Here is a 26,317-nt window from a genome sequence, read left to right on the forward strand (position 1 = left end):
AATAAAATGGCCGCCATGAGTCTCAAAAATCTTCGTTTTTCCTTATCGTTTAACCTAATTCGCACAATTTAGTTCTGTAAAAGACCTAATTTTATCAAACAATTAATAGTTCAAACCAAGGCATCATCATCAGAGTCAATGTCTTCCATTAGGCCTAATGACGAATTTGAACATAACCCATGACATTCACCACATGCAACTGTACATTCTAAATCAGATTTCCCGCATGTGCATCGAAGTGTAGAACAGCCGGTCTTGCAGTTGCAGACAATCATTTCCAGGAACTGAGATGGAGCTGGAGGTTTGTCTGTCAGTGTCATCACAGGCACCAGACTGCCTTCACTAAAACGCCAACCCCACTGTTCCGGTGGCACATCTGTCTCATGACCCAGCCACACCTGCACTTGATGATATACCCTGAGACTGTGAAACCTCGCTGCTGATGACGTGGGAGGAAGAGAACATGGGTCTACTGCAGTCGTACTTCTTGCTGTCTTTCCACAGAAAATTTGATATCTTAGATCGTCAAGATTGTCATCTTGCCTTCCATTGTACATTAGAGCCAACTTCCCTGCTTTTACAACATCATTTGCATTTGCAGAGAATGACATGAAAGTTGCTGCAGCTGTTCTGAAGTTTTCATCAGTTCTTAGTTTTGTAACAGCTTTCTGTTTGCCTATTCCAAATACCCTTGAAGTGGTATCACATCCCAACAGTGCATGGGCAAAGAGAAGATTATTTGACACAGTGTTATGGGATTGGGTGGTGTGATGGTTTTGGGATGGCCTAAGCCAAACCCAGTCTTTCAGTTTTATTGTCTGACTCCTATGATTGTCTTTGACTCCGTTGCGTTTTACTGTCTTATTTATTGCTTCTTAAATCAACACCAACTTCATAAAGTTTAGTTGTTATATTGTCCGAATAAGTTGTATCGAATTAGCAATATTTACACCATGATCCCACTTTCATAGTAATTCAGTAATAACTTCAATTTAGCAGAACAAGGGAAATAACTCAGAGAAGAGAGAATTTCCAAGAGAGCGATTTAAATCCAACACTTGTTTTATATACTAAAATATTGACCAATGAGCGAGTGCCAAATTAACTGCTATCACACGTGTACATGTGTCCATGTTATTCTAAGCTTTTCATCACAAAGAATTCAAATCGATTTTACACCAGTACAGAAAAACCACTTGACACACTTACTATATCACATATTGGTTTAAAACTACGCTTGTGATTAAAGATACTAGAACAATACCTGCTACCATAAACCACGTGTCGCATATTACACCACGAAAACAAGGTACTTGAAACACTTCAATCTATGTCAGCACGCTACAAGCTTTGCACATTATTACATTATCTAGACTGGAGAAAAATCAAACTTTATGCAATGCCAATATATATAATTATTGCAATTATGAAATTGTCCGAACGCCACAATTAACTCCCCCAACCCAAAAAGCTTCGAGGTAGGGATACTGGCGTTGGCAGGTTGCAAGATTGTTGTTGGCAGCTTGCAATGTGAATGCAGAATTTGTTTTCCCTCCAGTCATATTTGTGCAGTCATCACAGGTCACACGAATTGATACATGCAATAGAAAAAATAGCAGTAAACATTCTTCACTAATACTATGTTATATAGAAGGGTTTTTAAATATTTTGATATTTTTTTTTTTTTTTTTTTTATGTTTTTATTTTTTTATTTTATATATATAGCTTTTACCACAAACCAAAGTAACATAAAAGAATCGTAATTGTAATTTCACACAAAACCTAGTACAAACAGTTTGAATGAAATGATTGCCATTATAACTAAATGCATTTCAATATTTTGCCACAAATGATATTGGACAACGCGTTTGGTTTACCGAATTTTCATAGCAAGATAATGTAAGTATAAGGGTGGGTAAGGGTTAAGAGGGTTTGCATAATGCAGGAGAAGAAAATAAAAGTTCGATCAGTCTGAGTAATAAGCTTAATATCGCGATTCGCCCCAACTCGTTTTCTGCTTGCATTTGTCGTATGCAAGTTAGTGAACCCATTTGTGAATCGAGGTTATTACGGGATAATTACAAATCAACAGATTCTGACTTATACAGGATAGCAGTTTGCAACCTGGTATGATGACAAACAAGGCAAAATAATCGTACGGCGTTTTTGTTAACGCTAGTACTTAATGTAAGTCATTTATGAAAGCAATAAAGGTGGGTTAATATAAAACGTAGCTAAAAGTGTTTAGCGTAAGAAAAGATTAAGAGAATGCTTTGTAGGTAGACAATGGGGTGAAAGTGACCGTTGATAAGTATGTGGCTTAGTTAGCCTGTGTCCGTGCAAATAAAATAAAATAAAAAATCATCTACCACAAAACATGATATGGAAAAATAAGTATAGATAGAAGTCGACAGGGGGATAAGGAATACATTAACTTATAGTTCAAATTTAAGTTCTCGTTTATGATTATGATGCGCGGTTTACGCAGAACAAATATAAGATATAACTACAGTATGAATTTATATGCGCGTTGTCCTTGGGGACATAAATTTATCAGGTAAAATCAGAGTAAGAAACGTATTTAATATTTTTGTTATTAATAATCCTGACATATGTGCGCTAGCGAATATCTAATAACACCAATAACATGCTACGATTTATTCAGAAATGAGTAATGTACTTTACCGGCTAAGAATTAATCGGGTGCAGAATCAAAATTGTTGTAAGGTGTCCACAGAGATTGATAACTTCGTTCTTCTTGATGATTGTTCTTCCATTTTTCTTTTGAGCGATGCTTGTCGCTGGTCTGTGTTGGTTGCTGGATTTGGCTAGTGTTGGCTAGCGTCGTCATCATCGTAATCCATAATGCCAGTAGCATGATAGTGTTCGTTAGCGTTAGTGTTCGTTAGCGAAATTTTTTTCAACTGGTTACTTCGAGAATTTTTGAAATGTCTGCCGCAATTTTCTCGCTAACAGACGGTTGAATGCAATTTTGTCTCTCGATCCTAATCTGACTCCAATTTGCACCTTTTATAATCGAATCTTTCAGAAGTGCATGTGTTCTTCTTCGTTTGCAGAAGAAAGACGGGGTTACCATTTATGGGATCCCACTTTCATAGTAATTCAGTACTAACTTCAATTTTACAGAACAATGGAAATAACTCAGAGAAGAGAGAATTTCCAAGAGAGCGATTTAAATCCAACACTTGTTTTATATACTAAAATATTGACCAATGAGCGAGTGCCAAATTAACTGCTATCACACGTGTACATGTGTCCATGTTATTCTAAGCTTTTCATCACAAAGAATTCAAATCGATTTTACACCAGTACAGAAAAACCACTTGACACACTTACTATATCACATATTGGTTTAAAACTACGCTTGTGATTAAAGATACTAGAACAATACCTGCTACCATAAACCACGTGTCGCATATTACACCACGAAAACAAGGTACTTGAAACACTTCAATCTATGTCAGCACGCTACAAGCTTTGCACATTATTACATTATCTAGACTGGAGAAAAATCAAACTTTATGCAATGCCAATATATATAATTATTGCAATTATGAAATTGTCCGAACGCCACAGTGTCTCCAAAAAGTTTTCTGGTGACTGAAATGTTCCAGCACTTTGATGGTTTTTTAGTGCCCTTTTTAGATGCTGTTTGCAACCAGATGTTGTGTGTGGTATTACTCTTCTTGTAATGTATGAGCAAAATCAGAATGTCAGTATCACTTGCTAAAACTACAGTGTCTTGTTGCTGTGCAGATGACATCTCGGTTTCTACTATCAGGACATCTGCATCTCCTCTGGCATGGTGGACAACACATCCTGCTCTTTCGAGTCTGTTCCCTATCATATGGATTAGTCGCAAATCGGCGCGAAAAGCGCCGACTCACGGAGGCGTGCATTTATCAGACCAAAAACCGACCGGGCCTCGGCCCGTGCTTGTTGGTGACTCTGGATAACTTTGCGGATCGCACGGTCTTGCACCGGCGACAAATCATTCAAGTGTCTGCCCTATCAACTTTCGTCGGTTCGGTATCTGCCTACCGAGGTTCTTACGGGTGACGGGGAATCAGGGTTCGATTCCGGAGAGGGAGCCTGAGAAACAGCTACCACTTCCAAGGAAGGCAGCAGGCGCGCAAATTACCCATTCCCGACGCGGGGAGGTAGTGACGAAAAATAACAATGCAGGACTCTAACGAGGCCCTGTAATTGGAATGAGTACACTCTAAAACTTTTAACGAGTATCCATTGGAGGGCAAGTCTGGTGCCAGCAGCCGCGGTAATTCCAGCTCCAAAAGTGTATATTTAAGTTGTTGCGGTTAAAAAGCTCGTAGTTGAATTTTGGGCTCGGGCCGTCGGTCCGTCGCAAGGCGTGTACTGGCGTGCCCGGCCTCACCTTCGGTTCACCGTCGGTGCTCTTGACTGAGTGTTGGCGGCGGCCGGAACGTTTACTTTGAAAAAATTAGAGTGTTCAAAGCAGGCGGTTCGCCTGAATAATGGTGCATGGAATAATGGAATAGGACCTCGGTTCTATTTTGTTGGTTTTCGGAGCGCGAGGTAATGATTAAGAGGGACGGACGGGGGCATTCGTACTGTGCCGCTAGAGGTGAAATTCTTGGATCGGCGCAAGACGAACAACTGCGAAAACATTTGCCAAGAATGTTTTCTTTAGTCAAGAGCGAAAGTCAGAGGTTCGAAGACGATCAGATACCGTCCTAGTTCTGACTATAAACGATGCCAACTAGCGATCGGGGGGCGTTACTTTGACGACCTCTCCGGCAGCTTTCGGGAAACCAAAGTCTTTGGGTTCCGGGGGAAGTATGGTTGCAAAGCTGAAACTTAAAGGAATTGACGGAAGGGCACCACCAGGAGTGGAGCCTGCGGCTTAATTTGATTCAACACGGGAAATCTCACCCGGCCCGGACACCGTGAGGATTGACAGATTGAGAGCTCTTTCTTGATTCTGTGGGTGGTGGTGCATGGCCGTTCTTAGTTGGTGGAGCGATTTGTCTGGTTAATTCCGATAACGAACGAGACTCTGGCTTGCTAAATAGTTACGCGACCTTCCCGGTCGGCGTCTAACTTCTTAGAGGGACTAGTGGCGTTCAACCACACGAGATTGAGCAATAACAGGTCTGTGATGCCCTTAGATGTTCGGGGCCGCACGCGCGCTACACTGACCGGATCAGCGTGTGCTCACCTTGGCCGAAAGGTCTGGGTAACCCGTTGAACCCCGGTCGTGCTAGGGATAGGGAATTGCAATTATTTCCCTTGAACGAGGAATTCCCAGTAAGCGCGAGTCATTAGCTCGCGCTGATTACGTCCCTGCCCTTTGTACACACCGCCCGTCGCTACTACCGATTGAATGGTTTAGTGAGGTCCTCCGATTGGACCCGGAGCGGCTGGCAATGGCCGAACCGGTGTCCGAAAAGACGATCTAACTTGATCATTTAGAGGAAGTAAAAGTCGTAACAAGGTTTCCGTAGGTGAACCTGCGGAAGGATCATTATCGAAACGAACGGAGGCTCCCGCTCGAGCTGCGGCAAATCGTGTACATAGAGGACTCTCCCCTTGACAGCATCAGCCCAGGTTCCAGGAAAAGCAACTCATGCTTGAAGTAGCTTATCACGGAAGTTCAAAGCTCTAATCGGAATAAGCTTATGGTCATTTTTTTGCCATCATACATATCAGGACATCCACATAATATACAGTTGTCTCTGTAAGAGAAAGTGCATTCTGAACGAAGTGAGTGTTGACCATGATCTTCATCTTGATCTTCCTGACGCTTTTTCATTTGTACCAAGAGTGCTTTTGGATTGGTGTAACGTTTTCTGCACTCCACGTGTACAGACTGACCAACAACAATGTTCAGATTTTCTCCTCTCTGTGCACTTGCTTTCACAATTCCGTCAACACCTTTCGCTGTCAAAGTCACAGCTGCATCACATTCCAGTATAGAATTCGAGCAAAAACACATTCATTCATAATGTAGAGATATCAATAAAATTCAACACACTTACAAGAAGGATATACAGTCTTTCCCAGATCATCAGATATAGAGAATGAGGTCTGTTGCAGAACTAAATTTTTCAGGCAAAGCAGCGCAATTATCACGATAGTTACGTCATTATACAAACGGTAATGTTTGTGAAATATTGATCTGCAAGTTGAAGAAACATGAATATGATCAAACTAGCAAACTTTTTAAGGGTTTATGTTCGATTTACAGTGAGTTATTAACATAGGTCTTTTGCAGAACTAAATTAGATGAAAAGATATGAAAAAATTAAAGATTTTTCGGACTTGTGGAGGCCATTTTATTTTTAAATTGTTATAAATTTTAAAAAGACACGTTTTTGTCTCATATTGCAACTTTCCAATGTCTGTTTTTGGATTCCTGTACCAGAAATATAGAATGAGCTCTTTTACAGAACTAAATTATATGAATTAGGTGAAAAAATATGGAAAAATGAATATTTTTAGGACACATGGCGGCCATTTTGTTTTTACCCCTAAAAAGGGGGTTCCACTAAATTTTTCGCAGCAGATTTTTAGTATGTTATTCTGTATGATGTAAGCTTTCAGAAAATGTATGGGTCGAAACATTTGCAATTAGTGGTGGGTCAAGCCCTATTTTGACTGGACTATAATGCTGATCATCTTAAAAGGTAGTAGACAAGTTACGTCATAAACGAGCTGCCGACAGATTTAGTCGAGTCGATTTAGTCGATTTGAGAATGTACGCGACCTAGAAAAAGTTGGAAAAAATGTGGCAACCTAGAAAAACTTGGACTAAAATACAATTTTGAAAAATCCCGGACTTTCAAGCACATTTTAGCATTTCTCCCTGACGCAGATTTGAACGGGATCACGTGAATTGACCGTGAACAAATTCACCGACGACAACTGGTAGTGGTCAACTGACCGGCAACAAATTGGCCGGCGATCAAATTAACCGTGACGTAAATTGGCCGGCGATGAAATTAACCGTCGATAAATTGGCCGGCGATCAAATTAACCGGCGACAAATTGGCCGTCAAAAGGTCAAAATTCTAATTCACTATCTAGTCGCGCATCAGCTTTAATCCCAGCCAATTTAGTATGTGTATTGCAGCAAATCGGACTTCACAGAAGGTATCAAAATGATCCAGAATTTGTACTACTGCTGCGTCACATACCGGCTTTGGCATTTGTTCCAATACAGCATCTGATTGAGGCTTTTGAAACATTAGAGGAAGTTGTGCCTGATGAAATGCTTCCGCTTCTCGACTACTTTGAGCGTACTTACATCGGGCGTCGCTTTCGGACTCAGCTCCGACGAGACCCGCCATATTCACATGACTTCTGGGACGTCCATGTTCGGGTGTTAAATGGCGACGCCAGAACCAACAACAAAGTTGAAGGTCACCACAATCTAATAAACAAGATGTTATCAATGCAACACCCAACCATTTGGAAATTTATAGCTTTGAGGAAATTGCAGAACATAAACAAAAACAAGATTGAGGCGCTCTGTGCCCAAGGGCCTCCTGCCAAAAGGAGAAAATACAAGGATCTGGATGCGCCACTTCAAACCATCGTTGAAGATTTTGCAAACCGTGACATATTAGATTTTCTCAGAGGCATCGCCCACAACCTACAATTTGCGCAATAAACTTCCTTATTTGTCAAATAACAGTTTGTGTAAATTTTAGTGCCCTTATTATGTAGTGTCATATGTGTTTTGCAGTGAACTTCTTTTAATGTTGTTACTCGTATTTCCGGAAATATTTCTGTTTATTTCAATAAATGTTTCAATGTGTATTGAAATAAAAATAAATTTTGTTAAAAACAAAGGAAATAGTTACAAACAAATATTTACTTTACATATCATATATTACCATCAACTTAAACACAATAATTCAGCACTTGCACGGTCAATTTACCTCCCGGTCAATTTTCATTCCGGTCAGTCTGTTCCCGGTTAGTTTGTTCGCGGTCAATTTACATCACGGTCAGTTTGTTCGCGGTCAATTTACGTCACGTTCAGTTGTCCCCGGTGAGTTTGTTCGCGGTCAATTTCCCGCGGTCAAATGTCATGGAACCGATTTGAACACTAAATTACCTCACATGTCAGGGAAAATCCTGACGTCGGCAACCCTAGCTGTAGACAACAAGGAGCGGCATTGTCATCTTGCTGAATAATTAAAAGGAAAAAAGCGAATGCAATGCAATGTAGGCCTAGAGCGGTAATGGAAGACTATTCAGAACTATCAGACTAAACTAACTAAAGCGATAACACCATGTAGCTTACAGATTAACAACTGCGTTAAAAAGACAGACGAAATAAGACCGGTTGGGATAATTCGTTATTTGGCACATGGTTATCTAGTTGGTGTTTATCGAAGAAAGCCGTTTTGTAACAGACATCACAAAACGCGGTAGTCGGTAGTGTATAGTTTTCTATTGCAAGTTTCCCAATTATTGCAAAATGTTAACGCAATGACACCATATCGCTCAGATCAAGAGAATGTTTTTGTTATTTGTTAAACTCATTCAAAAGTTTAAATAAGTAAGTTGATTTGTTAAATCTTTCTCCATACTGTAATGATAATTCAACTAGCATGTGCTAAAGCAAGGATTCTCGTTACATTTATTTTTGTTCAGTTTACAACGCATATTTGAAATAGAAGTTTTTCTGGGGTCTGATTTCGAGTTCTTACTGGGAAGAACAGTTAGTCTACTTGAGGAGTCCGAACATTCATTTAATAAATTTTCAGTTTACATTATGCGCTACAGTTCTATCTTCACATCAGTCATGAGTGCATTTAGGATTGCGTTGACTGGGGACCAAAGGTTTTTAAAATTTTTTGATCTAAAATCTCTGTTTGCCCATTCCGTTCAAAATGCGCGAAATGCATTTAAGTACGCTTTTGAAACGCCGTATACAACGATCTTGATGTATCCCACGTAGTCCAACGCAAGAAAATGCAATAAACGAAACAGAACGAAGACGTAAAAAAACCTATGGCCCAATAGCCCCATAAATACGCTAGTGGTGGCGGAATATAAAACTCTGTTGAACCGGTTTAACAGAGGGTGCCATACAACTAGCTGTCAGATAAAATGTACTGTGATGTATTCAGATTTTGACAAGTGCGTCCCTATCTGGTTACGGGCCTGCTTAAAACTTTGGAAACAATGTCCGATGAAAGCCCTTTGCGGTACCAATGTTTTATAAGATATAAAAATTGTTACGACTAATACCGTCCACCAGAAACATATTACGATATATTAAAAAGTCTGTCGTAAATTTATTTATTCACCGTGCATAATAATACACTATTAAATAAATGTAGTCTTGCACAAGGAAGTGCCAAATCGAAAATGAACCCCTACATCATACATAAATGTCGATTATTTTTGTTATCCTGTAACCAATCATGCAAGGAGCAAAACAACTGGCTGTTTGATTGACTGTAAATGTTTGCAAACTTCTCATAATTCCATACACAAAAACATGTTCGCATCAATGAAGTGACAACTATAATGATTCCCTTGCTCATCAAGTATGCTCATCGACTATGCTCAATGAGCAAAACTGGGATATTTGGATAAGCACTAATACGAAAATCTATTATACTACGTACTGTCACATATGAGAATCTTCTTCGATTTGGCACATCCTTATTCTTGTATAACTAACATACAAAATTTTAACATAGTTTTTTTCATTAAAGTTCAAGAATTAAGTTCCCACATCATAATACTCATCAACCGCAATGTTTAGTCCTTCTTGACCACTATACAGAAATATACATACGGTAAAGGTGCAAGGAATTATTGCAGAAAAAGAAAAAACGTTGAAATACAGGCAATAAAATTAACAATAACAGCTGAGAAATATTTTAGTGTTAATAACAGTATAATTTTACAACACAACCTATTGAAATCATAAGATGCCACTAGACCTGTCATGTCATAATGAATGAAAATTTATAAATAATACATATACTGCATATACCGGTATATGTCTCATTAATATGAGCTGCATCAAGTTGTTATACAAACAACCTTCGCCAAATATAGGTACATTATGCCAACGGCCACAAAAACTGATTAACCAGAAGCTCCACCACCTGGAGTGCATTGCAAGAGTCGAACAATAGAAGGATCATTTTTGGCACCTTCCACAAATTCGTCAATTGTGATGTCACCTGAAAAAAAAAACAATGTAGGATTTATCTCAGGACTCATTTTATGAAACTATCTGCAATAAAATGACAGCTTTAACTATAAACTGCTTTTTGGGCAAATGTTTTCTAACCTCCTTATTAAATAATTATAAGCAGGGTTGCCATACCGTCCTTATTTCTAAGATTTGTCCTTATTTTAAAGGTCCGTGTCTTAGAAAATATTTTTGTCTTTTTTTTAAGAAATGTCCTTATTTTCGTCTTATTTTTAAGGCAGACATTCGTTCGTAAGAGATACAAAAATTGAGAACATGCAAATAGTATCTCGTTTTTTTCATTTTTGGAACATTGTTTGCCATCTCCTGTTGTGCACTGTTTAAGGTAGTATTTCTTCTTTTGTTTTCTGTTCGTCCTTATTTTTGAGTCCAGACCGATGGCAACCCTGTTATAAGTGTTAAAGAATAAATACAACAACCAAAGAAGCAGCAATAATTTCATTTTGCAGACATTTGAAATTCATGTTTAACTTATTTTTTTCGTTGTATTGTAGTGTTTATTTTTCATCATAGTCTGTGGGAAATGAAAAGTAAAATGCTAACCAAAGTAGCGTGAAAAAATAACCTCTCAACCCTCGATAAGAGATACCATGGCAACTATTTTGGTCTGTGTACCATATTTACTCGACTTGTTTTTATTTTTTAAAAGCATTTTGTACAAGTCGAGTAAATATGGTACACAGACCAAAATAGTTGCCATGGTATCTCCCATTATATGCTCCAATGATGGATTACACCTTTATGAGCTGGTTCCCAAAACAATTAACTTCAGCAACAACTCAAACAAGTTCTTATACACAATCGATACATAATTGATACCCTAATGGGTTTTAAGACTCAAAGACAGGAAATGTTTTTAACCACCTCTACATCATTTATCAGTCCATAAAATGTTCTAAAAAGTTAGAGTTCAATGATAAAATTCATTTTTTGGATGTTGTGGTTCCAGGAGAAAACATACTAACCAACACTTTTATATACTGCAAAAAGACAGAAACACACCCCTACACTAAATGGACAGGTTTTACCACATTTAACTACCAAAGGTACTTAGTGAAAACACTTCCAAAACCGTACTCGCTAGATATGTAAATCCCAAACAATCTTGGAAAACAAGGTAAAATTATACTAACAAAATGTCTCCAAACAACAGTTTCCCAAGTAATTTTATTTACTTCTATATTAGGAACATCGTACACAAGATAAAACCAACCCCAAATTCTAAAAACCGACTAGACAAACCACTCTGCACTTTCTTCACCAGCTTCCTTTATATATATCTGTTTAGCTGGAGAAGAAAAGTCACCAATTCTATCAACCGTTGAATTTGTCAACTCGGAAACCAAGTGGTTAAAGCGCTGGGCTTACAACAATGCAGCCAATGTTCGATACCCTTGCACAAGGCATTAACGGTTCTTGCTCCTGTTCAATAGTCTGGCGAGCGGACAGTTCAATATTCGAGCAGAACCATATAAAAAAATAAAAAACTAAAAAATGTATGTTGCTGCCGGAACTTGTACAAAGGCTAGCTTGGTAACCATGGCTAGAGCGATGAGGCGTTATTGCCGAGTTAAGCAGTGCAAAGACTTTTCTCAATACATGGACCAAGAATATGATACCATACCATCATCGCTTCAAACCTACATTGACTTGTTCTTTACCAGTTGGAATCCATGTGGTGCCCTCTACATTGGATAGACATACGGAAATGTCACAACCATTCTCAACAAGCAAATCAGAGGATATGTTAGAAGTGGATAACTACTTCCATGAAAACCACAAACACTCCGGTAAACTTCTCTAATCTAGTTATATTGTTTTCAGCCAAACAGGACATGGAACTAGAAATAAAAATAAGCATACAAAGTCAAAACAAACAATCTACGTCTTGACACAGATGACCAGCCCAGCCCAGCCCATAATAACTTGCATAAATAAAGTAGGACATCCTTAATTTTGGTATGTGGTCAGGGTTTGGAAAAGTCTCGGTTTTTTTCGTATATGTGATCATGTGATTGCTTTTTTGTGAAATATCTGCAAACCTTAAAAAATAGACATTTTTCGGCGATTAATAACTTGTTTATCTTTTGTCGCCTTGCTTTCAAACTTCGGTAATGGAAAGCTACATGAGTCTCAAACATTTAATTTAATTACAATTACATCCAATCATGTTATAAGGATTAGGGCAAGATATATGACACTTGGAAACTTTGAAAGAATTCACACTTTCTTACATAACTTTTTATTGTGTTAAGTTATATTCTTCAAATTTTGTGGAAGTACGTAACTGGAAGTAACGTGGTCATGGAATATGGTGAGAAGAAATTGGAATAGATCACATCACTACAACTATGGGAAAATGTCTTTTATGTAACGCTAACAGTATTTTCAATAACACAATGAAACTTTGGTTGGTTGTTCATCTATTAACTTTCCATCCACGCAAGAATAAATAGCTACATTAGGTCATGTGATCTGAGAATAACATCTTAAAATTGAGTTTAACCATGAATTCTGGAAAGTTTGAATGGCTACTTTTACTTAGTTTTTAATTCTGGTCAAAGTTACCTCTGGCAGACGCACATTACATTAATATCCAGAAATAGAACTTACTTTTTCTTTTAACTTCCATTCAAAGGGGATTCCCAATGTTTGAAATTTTTAACGTTAAAATTTCAGCGATTTTAATATGAGTTTTCTTGAAAAGTAGTGGGCTTGTGGCATTTTTAGAAAATTTTCAACCAGGAGTTGATATTTACGGTCAAAAATTAAACTGAGTAAATTTAACCAGATTTTTAAAGATTTTACTGCATAGGGTAGTTATACTAAGCGCAAACATAAAATCCACACATTTTTGGCTTAATCCTTAAAACTGCAAACAGCCAAAATCTTTGAAAAATAATCACTTTTTGGTGTTTAATAACTCTCTTACACTTCAAGATACTGTCTTCAAATTTAAGCTGAAGGTCACTAAAGTCCCCTTCAGTATTCGACTAAAACAACAATTGGATTAAGGCAAGTCAAAAAGTTAAGGTTATTTGGGCGATTGGTTTGTGTATTGGTCAAAAGGTATAATTAATTCTAATCGCCATATTTAACCAAATCACATTAAATTTTAATGCACAAGGTAGTTATATTGACTGTAAATAGTATAACCACCCATTTTTAGAGTAATCATGGACTATTTCTACCAAAAAACACCAAAAACTTTGAAAGGTAAGCACTTTTTGGGTTTTGATAACCCTTACTCTTTGAAATATTGTCTATTAAACTTTAATACTTGATGGCAGAAGTCTAAAACTAGTAATTCACAAAACTACTTCAACCAGAAGTTGCTCAAGATTTTTCAAATTAACCACTTTTTCATGTGAAATTACTTCCTTATGCTTCAAAGCAGTGCTTTCCAACTTGTGAAACTTTAGTGCATATAAAATGTAGTGCGGATGAAATTTGTCTCTTTAATCTTCGATTATTCTTAAAGCAACGCTGATTGGTTGCCTCCCATTGGGCCATGAAGGAGGCAAGTGCAATGATCACGACAAAAAACTCAATATTGATTCCATGAATACAATTGCCATTAAAAAGAGCATGATAGAAAAACGAAGTGACAAAGAAAAAGCAACATTCGCATTTGATCCCTGACGTAAAGTACGCTTTATACAACTCACGCAAAGTTAAACTCTCACGTAATTTTTCAAGACTCCTTAAGTGTGTTATAATTTTGTTTCTGTTTAGGTTGAATTGGGGTTACAAATGCTGACACATATTTGTATATGGATTTTGGTAGGAATTGTTTTATAAAATGTTCTGATTCATTAAGTAGTATCGAGAAAAAGTCAACAAATGAAAAAATCGTCATCCTGTAAAATGTTTTTCAGCTTGGACTGTATGTCATGCGGATGAGATTTTCATGATACCTAGAAGTGGAAACCATCATCGAAAAGGCTCAAAAGAGCTGCTTTATAGTATTATCTTAAAATTTTACTGATAGGTGGCAACAGTCTTCTTTAATGATTGACGAAAACGACAACTTAATTTCAACATGTGCCAAGGATTTATGACTCAATATGATGGAGTTATTTGACAATTTTTGGCATATTGGCAAAAATGCAAACGGTAAATCCGCTTGGCATATTTAACCAAATCACAAATCTAAGCAGGTTGTTTTAATTTTTTGGCATAGGATAGTAAGACTGAGTGTAAGCAACGTAACCAAACTTTCAGATTAACCAAGTGACAACTATCATATAGCTGGAAATCGACAAAGACATACAAAAAAGCTGTTCTGTTCTGTTTCGTCATAAATTTTCGGTTTAGCGGGGTATCCGGATTATCGGAAAGCGAAAAATCAATCAATCTTGCAAATGCAGCACCGTGTTCAAAATGCAGTATGCACCTTACTTCAATTCAAATTACCGAGTTTATTATGACATTACGGACATTATTATGCGTAGATAATCGGCTATTGTTTTCGTCAATTATTTACTGTATCTAGGAAAATCGTGAATCCTTTTCGCTTGACTCTTAATAATCCGGTTTATCGGATTTTTTTGCTATTGATTTAGCACATTTGTTATAAAACTTTTGTGTCGAAATCGGACAGCGGGGTTTCCGGATTAAAGGAAGAAATCCGTTCCCAAGCAGTTTTGTGTCAGATAGCGGGGATTCCGGTTGTTCATGGTTCGGATTAACGAGGTCTCACTGTACTGACATTTAGTATCGTCTTGAAATTTCAATGGATTCCACTGACTACAACTGCAGTATAGCTTGAGTTGTTTAAGACGGTTGTTTGCGAAAGCTACACCAATCTGCATGTACAGAACCTGGCGAAGAGGATTTATAACCTCTTGAAAATCCGTGTTAAAATTTCGGTCCTTATTGAACTTGACTGTCCTTATTACTAGTTATTATTATTCCTTCCTTTGAGTACCATGAATATTCTGGTGCAATCCCATATTGCTTTGAAAAATATATATAGCATCCTGCTCTATCTTGCAATGTTACAAAAGAGAGTTCCATATAAGATTACGAAACCAATGCCAACTTTGCTTATCGTTGTACTGTGGTGTCATAGGAAACATTAAATTTTTTCAACCATTTTGATACCACACAATTCAATACCATACGATTTGGCATAACTTTGAAATGAAATTTTAACAGAGTTAGCTTCATTATTCACTCACCATCTGAATTTTTGTCCATTTGTTGAAATATTTTGTCTGTCCTCTTTTCTGGAGTTGATTCATCATCTGGCATCTTCATTACAGCACCAACCATCTTGTAAATAGCCTGTGGCAATAAGTGAACAAAATAAGATTTGTTCTAATATTATAATTTGTGCATACTGCATTGATTATATTTTAATATCTGCATTGACTTGCATTTTAATACTTGACAACATCTTTTATGAAAAGATTAAAATAGAATATTATGATTTACCATTGAGGCACTAAAGAGTTTCACTTGATTGATTTTTTAGCTTGTTTTAAAGTGACCAGTTTGATAAAAACAATGCCTCCGCTGGTTAAGTTTTTCTTGCACAAAGCTTGTTAGTGACTTGTGTTGGGTACCAGGCGCTGTATGGTCAATTGGCTGTAATAAATAGTTCTCAGAAAAAAAACGAACACACTGCATAACACCCTTGTGACATGGGCATACAGAAATCTATCAGACATGGTGCAGCATAAAGATTTGCAACAGTGTCAAACTACCACGTCAAAATAAAATCAGATGCAATTAATCGCATTTTGCCATACGATACGATTATCTGGTTAATAGTTATAATTCTAATTATATATTACATGTGCCCATGTTTAATGAACCGGCAAATCTGACCCACTGCCTCCAATTGACTGACAGGTAGTGAATGCATGTGCAAAAGTTTATTTGTAAATGTCGACTGCCAACTTTGCATGTTGGTCTCACCACCAATGCTACCACCTGTCATCATAAGTGGTTATCTTTTGCTTTCATTAGCTAAAAGTAAAGAAAAAAGATCAAAAATAGACATGCCATGGGGAATAGTAATGTAGAATATGGATGACATTCAAATAGTGGTAAACAGTCGTCATGTCTAGGACGCAAAAAGTTTGGTGCATGACAAAAAGATATTGCGGTTTATATGCCAGGTATATTTCGCAAAAGTATTAACTTGAATTATCCAGACATTTTTATTGATTACATGTTATTACCTATTGATTATTAATGCAGTTATGTTTGATTCAGATGCTAGTTCAGCGATCAATCAATACTTAAGACTTCTATTAGCACAATCGCAGCACTCCATAATATAATGGCAATGGATATTTAACATAACACCAATCCGACATTAAGAAACTTTTCTGAAATTTACACCATGTGAGACCTGGTTTGTACCGTAAAGAAACTCACACTGTTGACCAGCTAATTAATTATAATTTTTAACCAATTAATTATAATAGAACTCGCCTAAGTCGACAGTTAGCCCAAGTCACCGCATATCATTTGGTTGTGAATGAGATCCTATTGCTGAGTGCATTATCAAGTTGGGATAAGTTGGCTTTGTCTAACTCATTTCTTCGACTAAATCGCCACCGTTTTTGCTAATTACAAGTGGGATAATTTGCCTAAATTAGTCAGACCTCTACAATTTTGCTAGCACGAATACATTACAAACTTTTAATCTACGACTACACCACAGTTGCTTTGCTTAGCTGCCTGCAGTCATTAGTGATGTAACATAACCTCATTATGGATCACAATGTGCATTTATGGACCCGCTGTTTTTTCAAATTAGACTGCAATTATCAATGCAATGTGAAACATCACCTTACTTGTAGACAATATTGCATCTTGAGAGTTTAAATCAGGAGTGGACAACCTTTTTAAACCCAAGGGCCGTTTTGGGTGTTTTACAGACGGGCCTGGTGAGAAGAACTTAAGACATCATACTTAATTTAAGCAGTTATTTGGGCCCGTATCTGCTTTCCTCATCCTAAAATGCGTTCATTAGTTGGTATCGCATTACTATATCAGTATCGTATGTAGAATCGTATTATACGAATATATTAATATCATTTGTAGAACCACATATTGTCAATCAGCTGGAAAACTGATTTGAAAACAACAGAAAAAGTTTGTTTATAAAATAAGTTGGGTTGACTTTTTTGTGGTGCCTTCATAATTGAACTCCAAGAAAACCTTATTGTTTGCTGTACAGCAGTATAGTAGTTTTTAGCTTAGCATTTAGCAATATTATCTAAATGATATTTTAGCATTATTTTTTATCAAATTAGTTTGATTTTGTTAGTCTCCAATACATACTTTGAGCATTATACCAAGCTTTACAGAAACTCTGTGCGGAATGCACAATATTGTTTGGCATGCGACCCACAGGCCACAGGTTGGCCACCCCTGGTTTAAACAAACAGTACATTAGTGTAAAGCGGCCAAAAATTGCTTGAATTATGGATTACTTACGCGCACAATGTCTAGCATTTCCTCTTTAGATATTCTTCCATTTCCATCACAGTCATACATGGAAAATGCCCACTTCAATTTTTCATCCAATTTTCCACGAGAGGTCACACTCAATGCACAAATGAATTCACGAAAATCAATAGCATCTACCAAAAATGCTCAATTACAAAAACAACAATTAACTTTTTAATAGCAATGTGCATGGTAAGCATGAAAGTGCATGGTAAGCATCAATGAAACACAATATGCAGTAAATTGTAAAACCAAACCCTTACTGTCAGCATTGGAGTCAAAAGTTCTAAAAACATGGGCAGCAAACTTGGTGGCGTCTCCTTGGGGAAAGAAATTAGCATAAATTGTTTGGAATTCTTCTATGGTTAACTTTCCTGATGGGCAATCCTGTAATTTAAACATTTTATTTTAAAATCTTAAAACTATTCTCATAAACTCAATAGGCAATACACTGTACAACGATAAAATCAGTGGACAATGCATTTACATTAAGCTTCCTATAAGTGAAAAATTCTCTGGTATGACTGTTTTTCGAAAACAAGAGTATAATTAATGAGTACCAAGTTGCAAAAACTTTTACTGAAATATAATTCCATTTTTATATTGTTTATTTTTATTTTTTGCGTTATTTACGTGTGTTTAAATACGTTGTGTGGAGCAAAAGTTACGATGTTAACTGTTGTAGTTATAGCACATTAAAACACATGCTCATGACCAATTAACGAGCAGGAAAAAATGGCAAAGCCCAAAAGCTTGAAGACATGCAAGACAGCAATAACAGAACTGTGCTATAAGATGGTAGGTCAGCATGTCCACCAAATCCAATATGGCTGCAATCAGGAGAACAAATGAAGGAAGTATAACATCAACATTTGACCTTCATTAAAGTAAATACAATCAAACAAACTTAAAGAATGCAAAAATTTCAAAAGTAGCAGATAGGGATATGCCAAGTGAAATCTTAGTCCAATTACTCAGTTGAGTATTGACATGTTTTCAATAATTTAACTCGAATAAACCAAGCTGTTTGAATAATAAGCTGACAAGTTCCCGGTTCATCATTTAAATAAGTTCCCGGTTCATCATTTAAATAAGTTCCCATTTAAGACAAGATCCCGGTTCATTAATTATCATTGTGGGTGAACATAAATGTTCAATTAATGCTCCGAACATAAATAGTTTAATTTTTCAAAATGTTGCTTATAAAATGGGCAAATGAATTGCTTTCCTTTTGTTGGCTCAGAAGTTGAGTCAAAAGCAGGAAAAGAAAATGATTTTGAAAGAGGATCTTGGAGATTTTCCTCCAAAAAAAGTGGTAAAATACTTAGGACTTTTTCAGGCTAGTAATAAAATAATTGACGAATGTAATGTATGATGCCAAAAACATCTGACCTTCTTCAGTTCATACTTTTGAGTCTGATCACAATACAACATGGTTAACTCATGATAACATCGTCAGTCAACTGAAAAATTTACCTATTTTAATAAATAGCCAAGTTATATATAGAATTGCTTAGAAAGTTTAATAGTTAATAATACATTTATCTTTCTAGTTTTAGCATGTTCTTGTGTTTTATTTATAATGCATTTACTTATTATCATCCAAAATGTATTTTAAACAAATCAGTTTAAGTACCACTAATACTTGAACATAATAGTTCAAAAGTTGCTGTATATAATAGAAACTCATTTGCAGATTAAATCGGTTTTATATGGAACTTTACAAAAATTTTCATGGGCATGCAATGTCATTGTCATACAATAAACATACATATTCACTGATAATGATAAACTGCAGTTATTTTTTTGTTATTACTTGTAGCATTAGCACCATTTCGCAGTATTTTACTGCTTGTGAGACAAAAATCTATAATTCATATTAATGTATAAATTAGTAAATTATTCTGTAGTTTCAGCAGTTAAATCAAAATAGTGGATTTTAAGTAACATATGCTCCAAAAACTGTGACTGGACGTATTCGTTGTATACTTGACATGTTGTACCATCGGTCCAGTGGTGGGATTCAGTCGGTTTGCAAGAACCGGTTCTTGGTACTTCAATGACCTCATCGAACCGGTTGTTAACGAACGTATGTATAGGCCTATCGTCGCATATGTGTATATCGGCCCCGGGTCAATATGGCATGCTGCTAGTGAGAGAACAGGATGTTAAAATATTTGAATCCCACCACTGCATCGGTCGCATTCAAAATGTCCCATCTGTCACGTACATGATGCAATTTAGTTTTGTACTTAGTAAGTGCATTTAAAATTCAAATTTAGTTTAATGTACAGTTTGAATTTCAACAATGAAATCTACAAGGAAAAAACATAATTTTGTCAAATAATGAGATAAAAATAAACTATTACTATACCGTATATACCAGTGCATAAGCCCCCTTTGGTGATAAAAATATTGGGCCGATAAATGAGAGGGGCTTACACACCCGACCAAAAATTTGGGAAAAATTTATGGCGAATCGACCGAATTCCGTTCGTGCGATAAACACACCACACGCGATCATCTGTTTACAATAAAATTAAGAAATTTTACACGAGAAATAATTGTTGAAGTCTGTTTACTTGTTGTTGAAAATCATGAGCGTCGACGCACCAGTAATTGAGATGTTTTTTGGCCGACACTCAACTTCTGTTATTGTTAGTGAAACGAGGTTAGTCGTTGCCAAGCACACCGGCATTTCGTCGTCAATTCCAAGAAGTCTCTCCCGTTTTTTGCTTTTAATTTCTGTCTAAACAGAAAATCCATATTCACAGAGCCATGAAGAAGCAAATGGCAAAATTATTTTTATGACTTTTGTCCCGATCAATGAATACTATTTGTAAGAAGATAGCCAAAATTCAACCAAGCGTTTTTCGGGAAACAATACTTCAAAAAACAGGTCGTTTTGTAAATCAATGAGCTGCTCTTCTTCTTCAGTAGAAAGGTTGCTTGATTTACTGATTCCAACTAGATTAACTACCCATCTAAAGCTGTTAACAGCAAAGTATGGGAAATAATTTTGAAGTGCCAGCTGTAGTCAAGACAGTGTGTTCATAATTTCAGGAATAATTTCTTTTTTTAGTGGAGATTCATTAAGAGCAGGGAATGAATCAATGATTTTCTTTGATACTTCAGTTTTCCACAATGTCAATGTTTCGTCTGGTGACCGTATCTTTGATGTTGCTGTTGCTGTTGCTGTGATTATATATTCTGATGGCCCTTGGAGACTGGAATTTAAACTGTTTAGCTTATCAAACAAGTTTGAAAGAAACAGAACTTTTAGCCAACAAACTTTGTTATAAATAGAAAATACAAAATCTTTCTTATGCGCTTCCATGAAGGAAATGACTTGAGCTTTTAAATGGACCATGCGTTTTAACACCTTTCCTTTCGAAAGTAAAAAAGCTCAGTATGACACAGCAAACAAACTCGTACTCAAAATCCATAGCTTTACCAGTTGAGAAAAAAGTCGATTTTATAGCGGCCGAGATTTAATGAAATTTAACTCTTGGCTAACTTGACTCATAACAACTTGTAAATCTTCAGGCAAAGATTTGGCCATGAGAGCTTCTCTATGGATCATGCAATGCACAATTACCACCTTTGGAATTTTGGAGCACAAATGCAACAAATCCTTTGTTTTCCCTTGCATCGAAGGACAACCATCGTTACAAACGCTTTTACAGTTACTACATTGCAACTTATAAAGCATTGACCAATTCAAATATATCCTTCCCTCTAGTTGTGCTTTCCAATTCTTTGCAAAACAAGCACTCATTTACCAATTTTGCATCCTTTATGAACCGAATAAAAGCAAGCAGTTCCCTGTTCTGTCAGTAGATTTGTCAACTTGTAAAGCCCTTAACACAGACAGTTCATCTTCTATCGCAACAAAGTGTTCGCAAACTTAATCTTTTAAATCTGAGGACAAGTCTTCTATTCTTCGTGAAATTGTGTCATTTGACAATGGAACTCGTATAACTTTTTCGGCGGCTTCAGTTCTAAACATTTCTTCAACAAAAATGGCTAATGTTGGTGCAATAACCTCTTCTGTGTCTGTGTATGCTTTTTTAGAGTAACTAATATAATAATATTATAAAAGTAAGAAATGTTCTAATATTAGAATTACAAAAGTAAGAAATGTTCTAGTTCAATACGCATGTAACGTCCATGTGGGCTGGTTTGTTATGGTTTTGGCGATAGCTGGTTGCAGGTCCAGGCAAAGGTTTGAATTTGGTGGGGCTTGAAAATATTGTTTTTTTCGAGCATTTGTCCTAAAATTTGAAGCTCAAAACTTGCTGCAAAGTTTAGGTGGTTGTTTCAAAAATTTTAGTACAGTACAAGGATTCTGTCCAAACTAAGTATGTAGACAGTCCTAGCATAGATCTCATTGCAAGCCAAAATTCAGGGAGGATCCTGACGTGGTTTTACTCCTTGGTTTAATGTATTTTGCATTGAAAAGCCTATCTCTCTAAATTGGTTCATGCTTCGTATAGCTTAGTAGTTTCAAACCTTCATGCAGCACAGTGTCAAAGTGTAAGCAAGCACATTATAACCTTACGCTAGAACAGTCTTGCACAGCTGGTACTGCAGTTGGCTTTTTCAAGTAAAAGCATAATAAATTAAGGGAATAGTTAATTTTTTTCTAACGTAAGATATGTATTGAACATAACACAATTTATACATCTTGTTTTTGTGAGGAAAGTTGGTGCAAAATTAATTCATACCTACTTCAAATATGATCCAACCAGTCAAAGAAAAGAACATTACAATATCCATTGTTGTTGTTAGCAATAGCAAACACACGATGTACCAATAAATGAAACAAGCCAAGTAGTTATCTAACGTAATGACTAATGACCACTAATCACCTTACTTGCGAGAATGAACGCATGACGTCAGAGCACACTCTGAAATACAGGAGAATTGAAACGAAAGCATGGAGTAATTAGTAATTTTAATTGAATGCGAATTCTGCAAAGCGATGATAGAATTATTACTGGGACATATTATTTTATTTTGAAAGGAAATTCGTGGTTAAACTGAATACTGATAGTGTAAAACGATTGAACAGGTTTTTTATCCTCTCAGACGTAAAACTATACTGGTTGTAGCTGAAACGAAGAAGTTATCAACTATCATGAATAATAACTTAATCTTCTTTCCAAGGCCATTGCTTACTAAATTCATAAGTCAATTCAAAAAAAACTTTGCCATTAGGCAAAAAAAACAATATTTTGACAGAAGTGCTGTATCAATACTCTGTAGCGCTTTCTTAAATGTGTCTCAGGTTTGGCTATCTTCCAACCAACCGATGTGTGCTATGTTGCTTAATTACGTACCTGCATATTTTGGCCCAATGCTATTGCCACATGACGCAAAATTGGCATGACAAACAGTGTGAATGGTGGTGAAATACTCAGTTGTAACTTGCATTTATTGCACCTTCTACAAAATGGTATATAGCTTTTTCTAAATTTTTCATCATCAATACCGTCAACAAAAGTATGTGCAGACTTTCAAGAAACAAAGATGCACTGTACCTTACATACATTTAGTTGGTTTTGTATTGGTTGGAGATATAAAAACGGCTTGGTGCTAAGATTTGGCCAACAAAAAATAACGCACAATTAGCAGTTGGGCCATTTTAATTCGTTGTTTGGCGTTATAGGCTAACTATAATGAGATACGTCTTATGACTGTCATTGAGGACTTTGATACGTTAAAATTTTTAATTGTTTTAACTTAAAACATAAAAAAACTACTTGCTCAAAAGGCATAACACTCGTAGGATAAGATTAATATAAATCGTTGTGTTTGCTGCCCAACTTTGCGTCACATAGAGCATTGGCACAGCGCCTTTCCTTTCCTCAATCTAATGACCTTGGTGGCAGGGAATAATTTACTAAGATGTTTTCAAGATAATTACTGTTTAAAATTAATAACCATGTAATGGCGGAAATGAACATTTATTGGTCACTACCAAACGTGCAATTGCAACACGGGAGTTTGGCACATCGCTAATTTCAATGAATTTCTACCTCCATTGTGCATTTTCTACGTTTTAACTGTACATTGTAATGTCCTAAACTTTACAGCATACCTTGGATTTTGAAAAGTTGGGCGCCTATAGCTAGAATACAAACAACAAATATGATAAATTAAACACAACTCAGTTTATCACAAATGGACATGATCAAAAGTGCGTAACCATTAACTATTACCAAGCATAAATCGTGAGTATATCATAACACTGGGGAACAATTTTGGGGAAAAAATTAATTGACACGGATTTTGCACTTGATTTAGGCTAATTCTGGTGTGCTGATTCCAAAAATGCCGCCAGTTTTCTTCTATCACGTCAAGTTTTTGCTCTACAGCAGTGGTTCTCAACCTGTGGTACGCGAGAGCTTTTTAAGTGGTACCGCATACCGCTGAACATGATTTTCGATGTGCTGTGAGTAATGTGTTGCCCCGGATAGACAAGCTTGTGCAGAAGAAACAGTTGCATCTATCAAATTAAATTGTGTTTTCTTGCTATTCATTGGTGTTATGGTATAGTAATAATGGTAATAACTATAAATACCGGTACATTTGAGTAAAATAAGTCATTCAGGAGCCAGGTGGTACGCAGTGTAGTAAAAAAAAACGAATGAGTGGTACGCGATCGCAAAAAGTTTGAAAAACACTGCTCTACAGCATACATCCAAAATATGTAACTTTTCACAACTTTAGCCGTATTGCTTTTCCATACATAATAGGAATGCACAAGCTAATCATATAGTAAGTTATATACAAGAAGGGTCAACTGAATTATTAAGCAAAAAAGGCACAGGCATCGATTTAGGTCGATGCTTTTCCCCCCATTTTTGGTTGGAGGGTGCAATCATCCGACAAAACTAGAATGGAAAAATTGAAGTTAGTTGCTTTTCACTTTTGTACTTTCCAGGAAAAACAGACAAGCAATAAAATATTATCTGTTCCTATCCGTGCAGAGCGATGAATGGTGGTTCCAGGTTCATAAAATTGCACACTATTGTGCAATTTTAGCTCAAAAACTTGACGTGATAGAGAAAAACTGATGTCATTTTTGGATTCAGCGCCCAAAAGTTAGTAAAAAACAATTGTTAGATCGTAGTCAACAAAAATTGTGTTCCCTTGTGATAATATAATAAAAAGTAGTACTAACAAGTACTAAAAACACTCATTTCGTCACAGATGTAAAATCTGATAAAACAGATTATAAAGTGAAAAAGACATGTTGTAAATGCAAATTTTTGTTCATTTGTCACAGATAACGAAAACAATAGCCAATTATCTACACACAGTGAAACCAGCAGTGAAATCGTCATACGAAACGCTAAGTCAGCGCTGATGAGCTAGTTTTAGAAAGCATGCACATTGAATACACTTTTGTTTATAGGTGATTGTTGAAATTCTTTTTTGTTTTTTACCAACAGTTTTCCTGACACCGACTAGTTTTTTCCATTTAAATTGAATTATTGTTTTGGTTCCGATTATTCAGATACCTTGCTAAAGCGACATTTTGTGACGAAACAAAGTGGTCGGAATTAAAAAGAGGTCCTGCTGACTGTACATCAAAAAATATTTTGCACTAATTGAGTTAAATTTAAAATGGCATCTTACATTACTAATATACTTAAATAAGTTTGCGATTACAAATCTTTAACAGTTCTGATCATAGATTAGAACCTTTGTTAGTTGTGGCAATAAAAATAAATACTGACAGTTATAACATGCACTAACAGCACATAAAAACACTTAATATTTACCTTAATAAAGCCCTTGTACCATTCTTGTAACTCATGCTCATCGAATTTGGTGACAGATACTAAATCTGATATTTCTTCTGGTTTAAGTTTACTATTTTGTTTTCCCATTTTCAGTTTACCTTACATGACATTAGATCTACAAAAAGCTTATAAAAACCATTGGTATCACTGGTAACAACAGTACTCAGCTCGATAGGAAGTGGTGAGTTTTGGACTCGAACTTGTTTAATACTTACTGTTGCAATGCCCTTCAACAAAGCATAAATGATGTTTGCTGCTGTTCAGTGTTCCTGGTGAACAGTTTCAAATTCAGGCAATGCTAGAAATAAAGAGTTTTGTAGGCCACCTTTTGACATAATCTGTAGACTTTTTATTTTAAAACCATGCAAATTTACAAACTGCGTCGTTAAGTTGAACAAAGCAATGGGAGCAATATGAACCATGGCATTAACAGCTTTCAAATGTTTTCAATGCAGCGTCACTGGGCATGTTTCATACTGCAGTTTTCACGAGTGTGCAAAAGCATAACTTTAGTGTTCACCAAACTAGCCAGTGTGCATTCTACATCAGTGCTCTTCAAACTTTTTGTCAACGCGGAACCCCTCATGTACTTTCGCGTTTGTCACAGAGCTCCACTAACAAAAGTTTAGAAATTACGAATTGCTTGGTCAGAAAATAAAATATTTCGTTATTACACTGTTACACTTTAACAAGCTCAACAGCAGCTCAAGTCTGTACTCTCTACTCAGTCTGCTTGTACTTCTGTGATCTGTACATCGGCAACATCCTATGACTGTGATACAACAAT

The 26,317-nt window shown here is 36.3% G+C and overlaps 1 protein-coding gene across 2 annotated transcripts; it reads right to left on the reverse strand.

Annotated features, from left to right (window-relative positions):
* Positions 1–9,299: 9,299 nt before the first annotated feature.
* On the reverse strand, positions 9,300–26,031 carry LOC143448566 (neurocalcin homolog). 2 transcript variants are annotated; one of them, XM_076948375.1, is made up of 6 exons: positions 25,510–26,031; positions 17,980–18,103; positions 17,705–17,850; positions 17,549–17,638; positions 15,430–15,535; positions 9,300–10,214 (listed from the first exon to the last, which is right to left on the reverse strand). In XM_076948375.1, the coding sequence occupies exons 1-6, from the start codon at positions 25,615–25,617 to the stop codon at positions 10,117–10,119; spliced, it is 672 nt and encodes a 223-aa protein (XP_076804490.1). In that variant the 5' UTR covers positions 25,618–26,031; the 3' UTR covers positions 9,300–10,116. The 2 variants fall into 2 exon arrangements, with proteins under 2 accessions (XP_076804490.1, XP_076804491.1); XM_076948376.1 differs by lacking the exon at positions 17,549–17,638 and having other exon boundaries at positions 25,510–25,677.
* Positions 26,032–26,317: the final 286 nt, after the last annotated feature.

Source organism: Clavelina lepadiformis, chromosome 3 (genome assembly GCF_947623445.1).
Source record: "Clavelina lepadiformis chromosome 3, kaClaLepa1.1, whole genome shotgun sequence".
NCBI classification, from domain to species: domain Eukaryota; kingdom Metazoa; phylum Chordata; class Ascidiacea; order Aplousobranchia; family Clavelinidae; genus Clavelina; species Clavelina lepadiformis.

What these genes read in the sequence shown, in the direction of transcription:
- LOC143448566 (XM_076948375.1), bottom strand. Translation starts at nt 25,617, where the DNA reads ATGGGAAAACAAAATAGTAAACTTAAACCAGAAGAAATATCAGATTTA. An exon ending in AAATGCTAGACATTGTGCGC is followed by an intron (nt 17,639 to 17,704) that starts GTAAGTAATCCA and finishes TGTTTAAACCAG; the next exon opens with GGGTGGCCAACCTGTGGCCT. An exon ending in AATGGACAAAAATTCAGATG is followed by an intron (nt 10,215 to 15,429) that starts GTGAGTGAATAA and finishes TTTTTTTTTCAG; the next exon opens with GTGACATCACAATTGACGAA.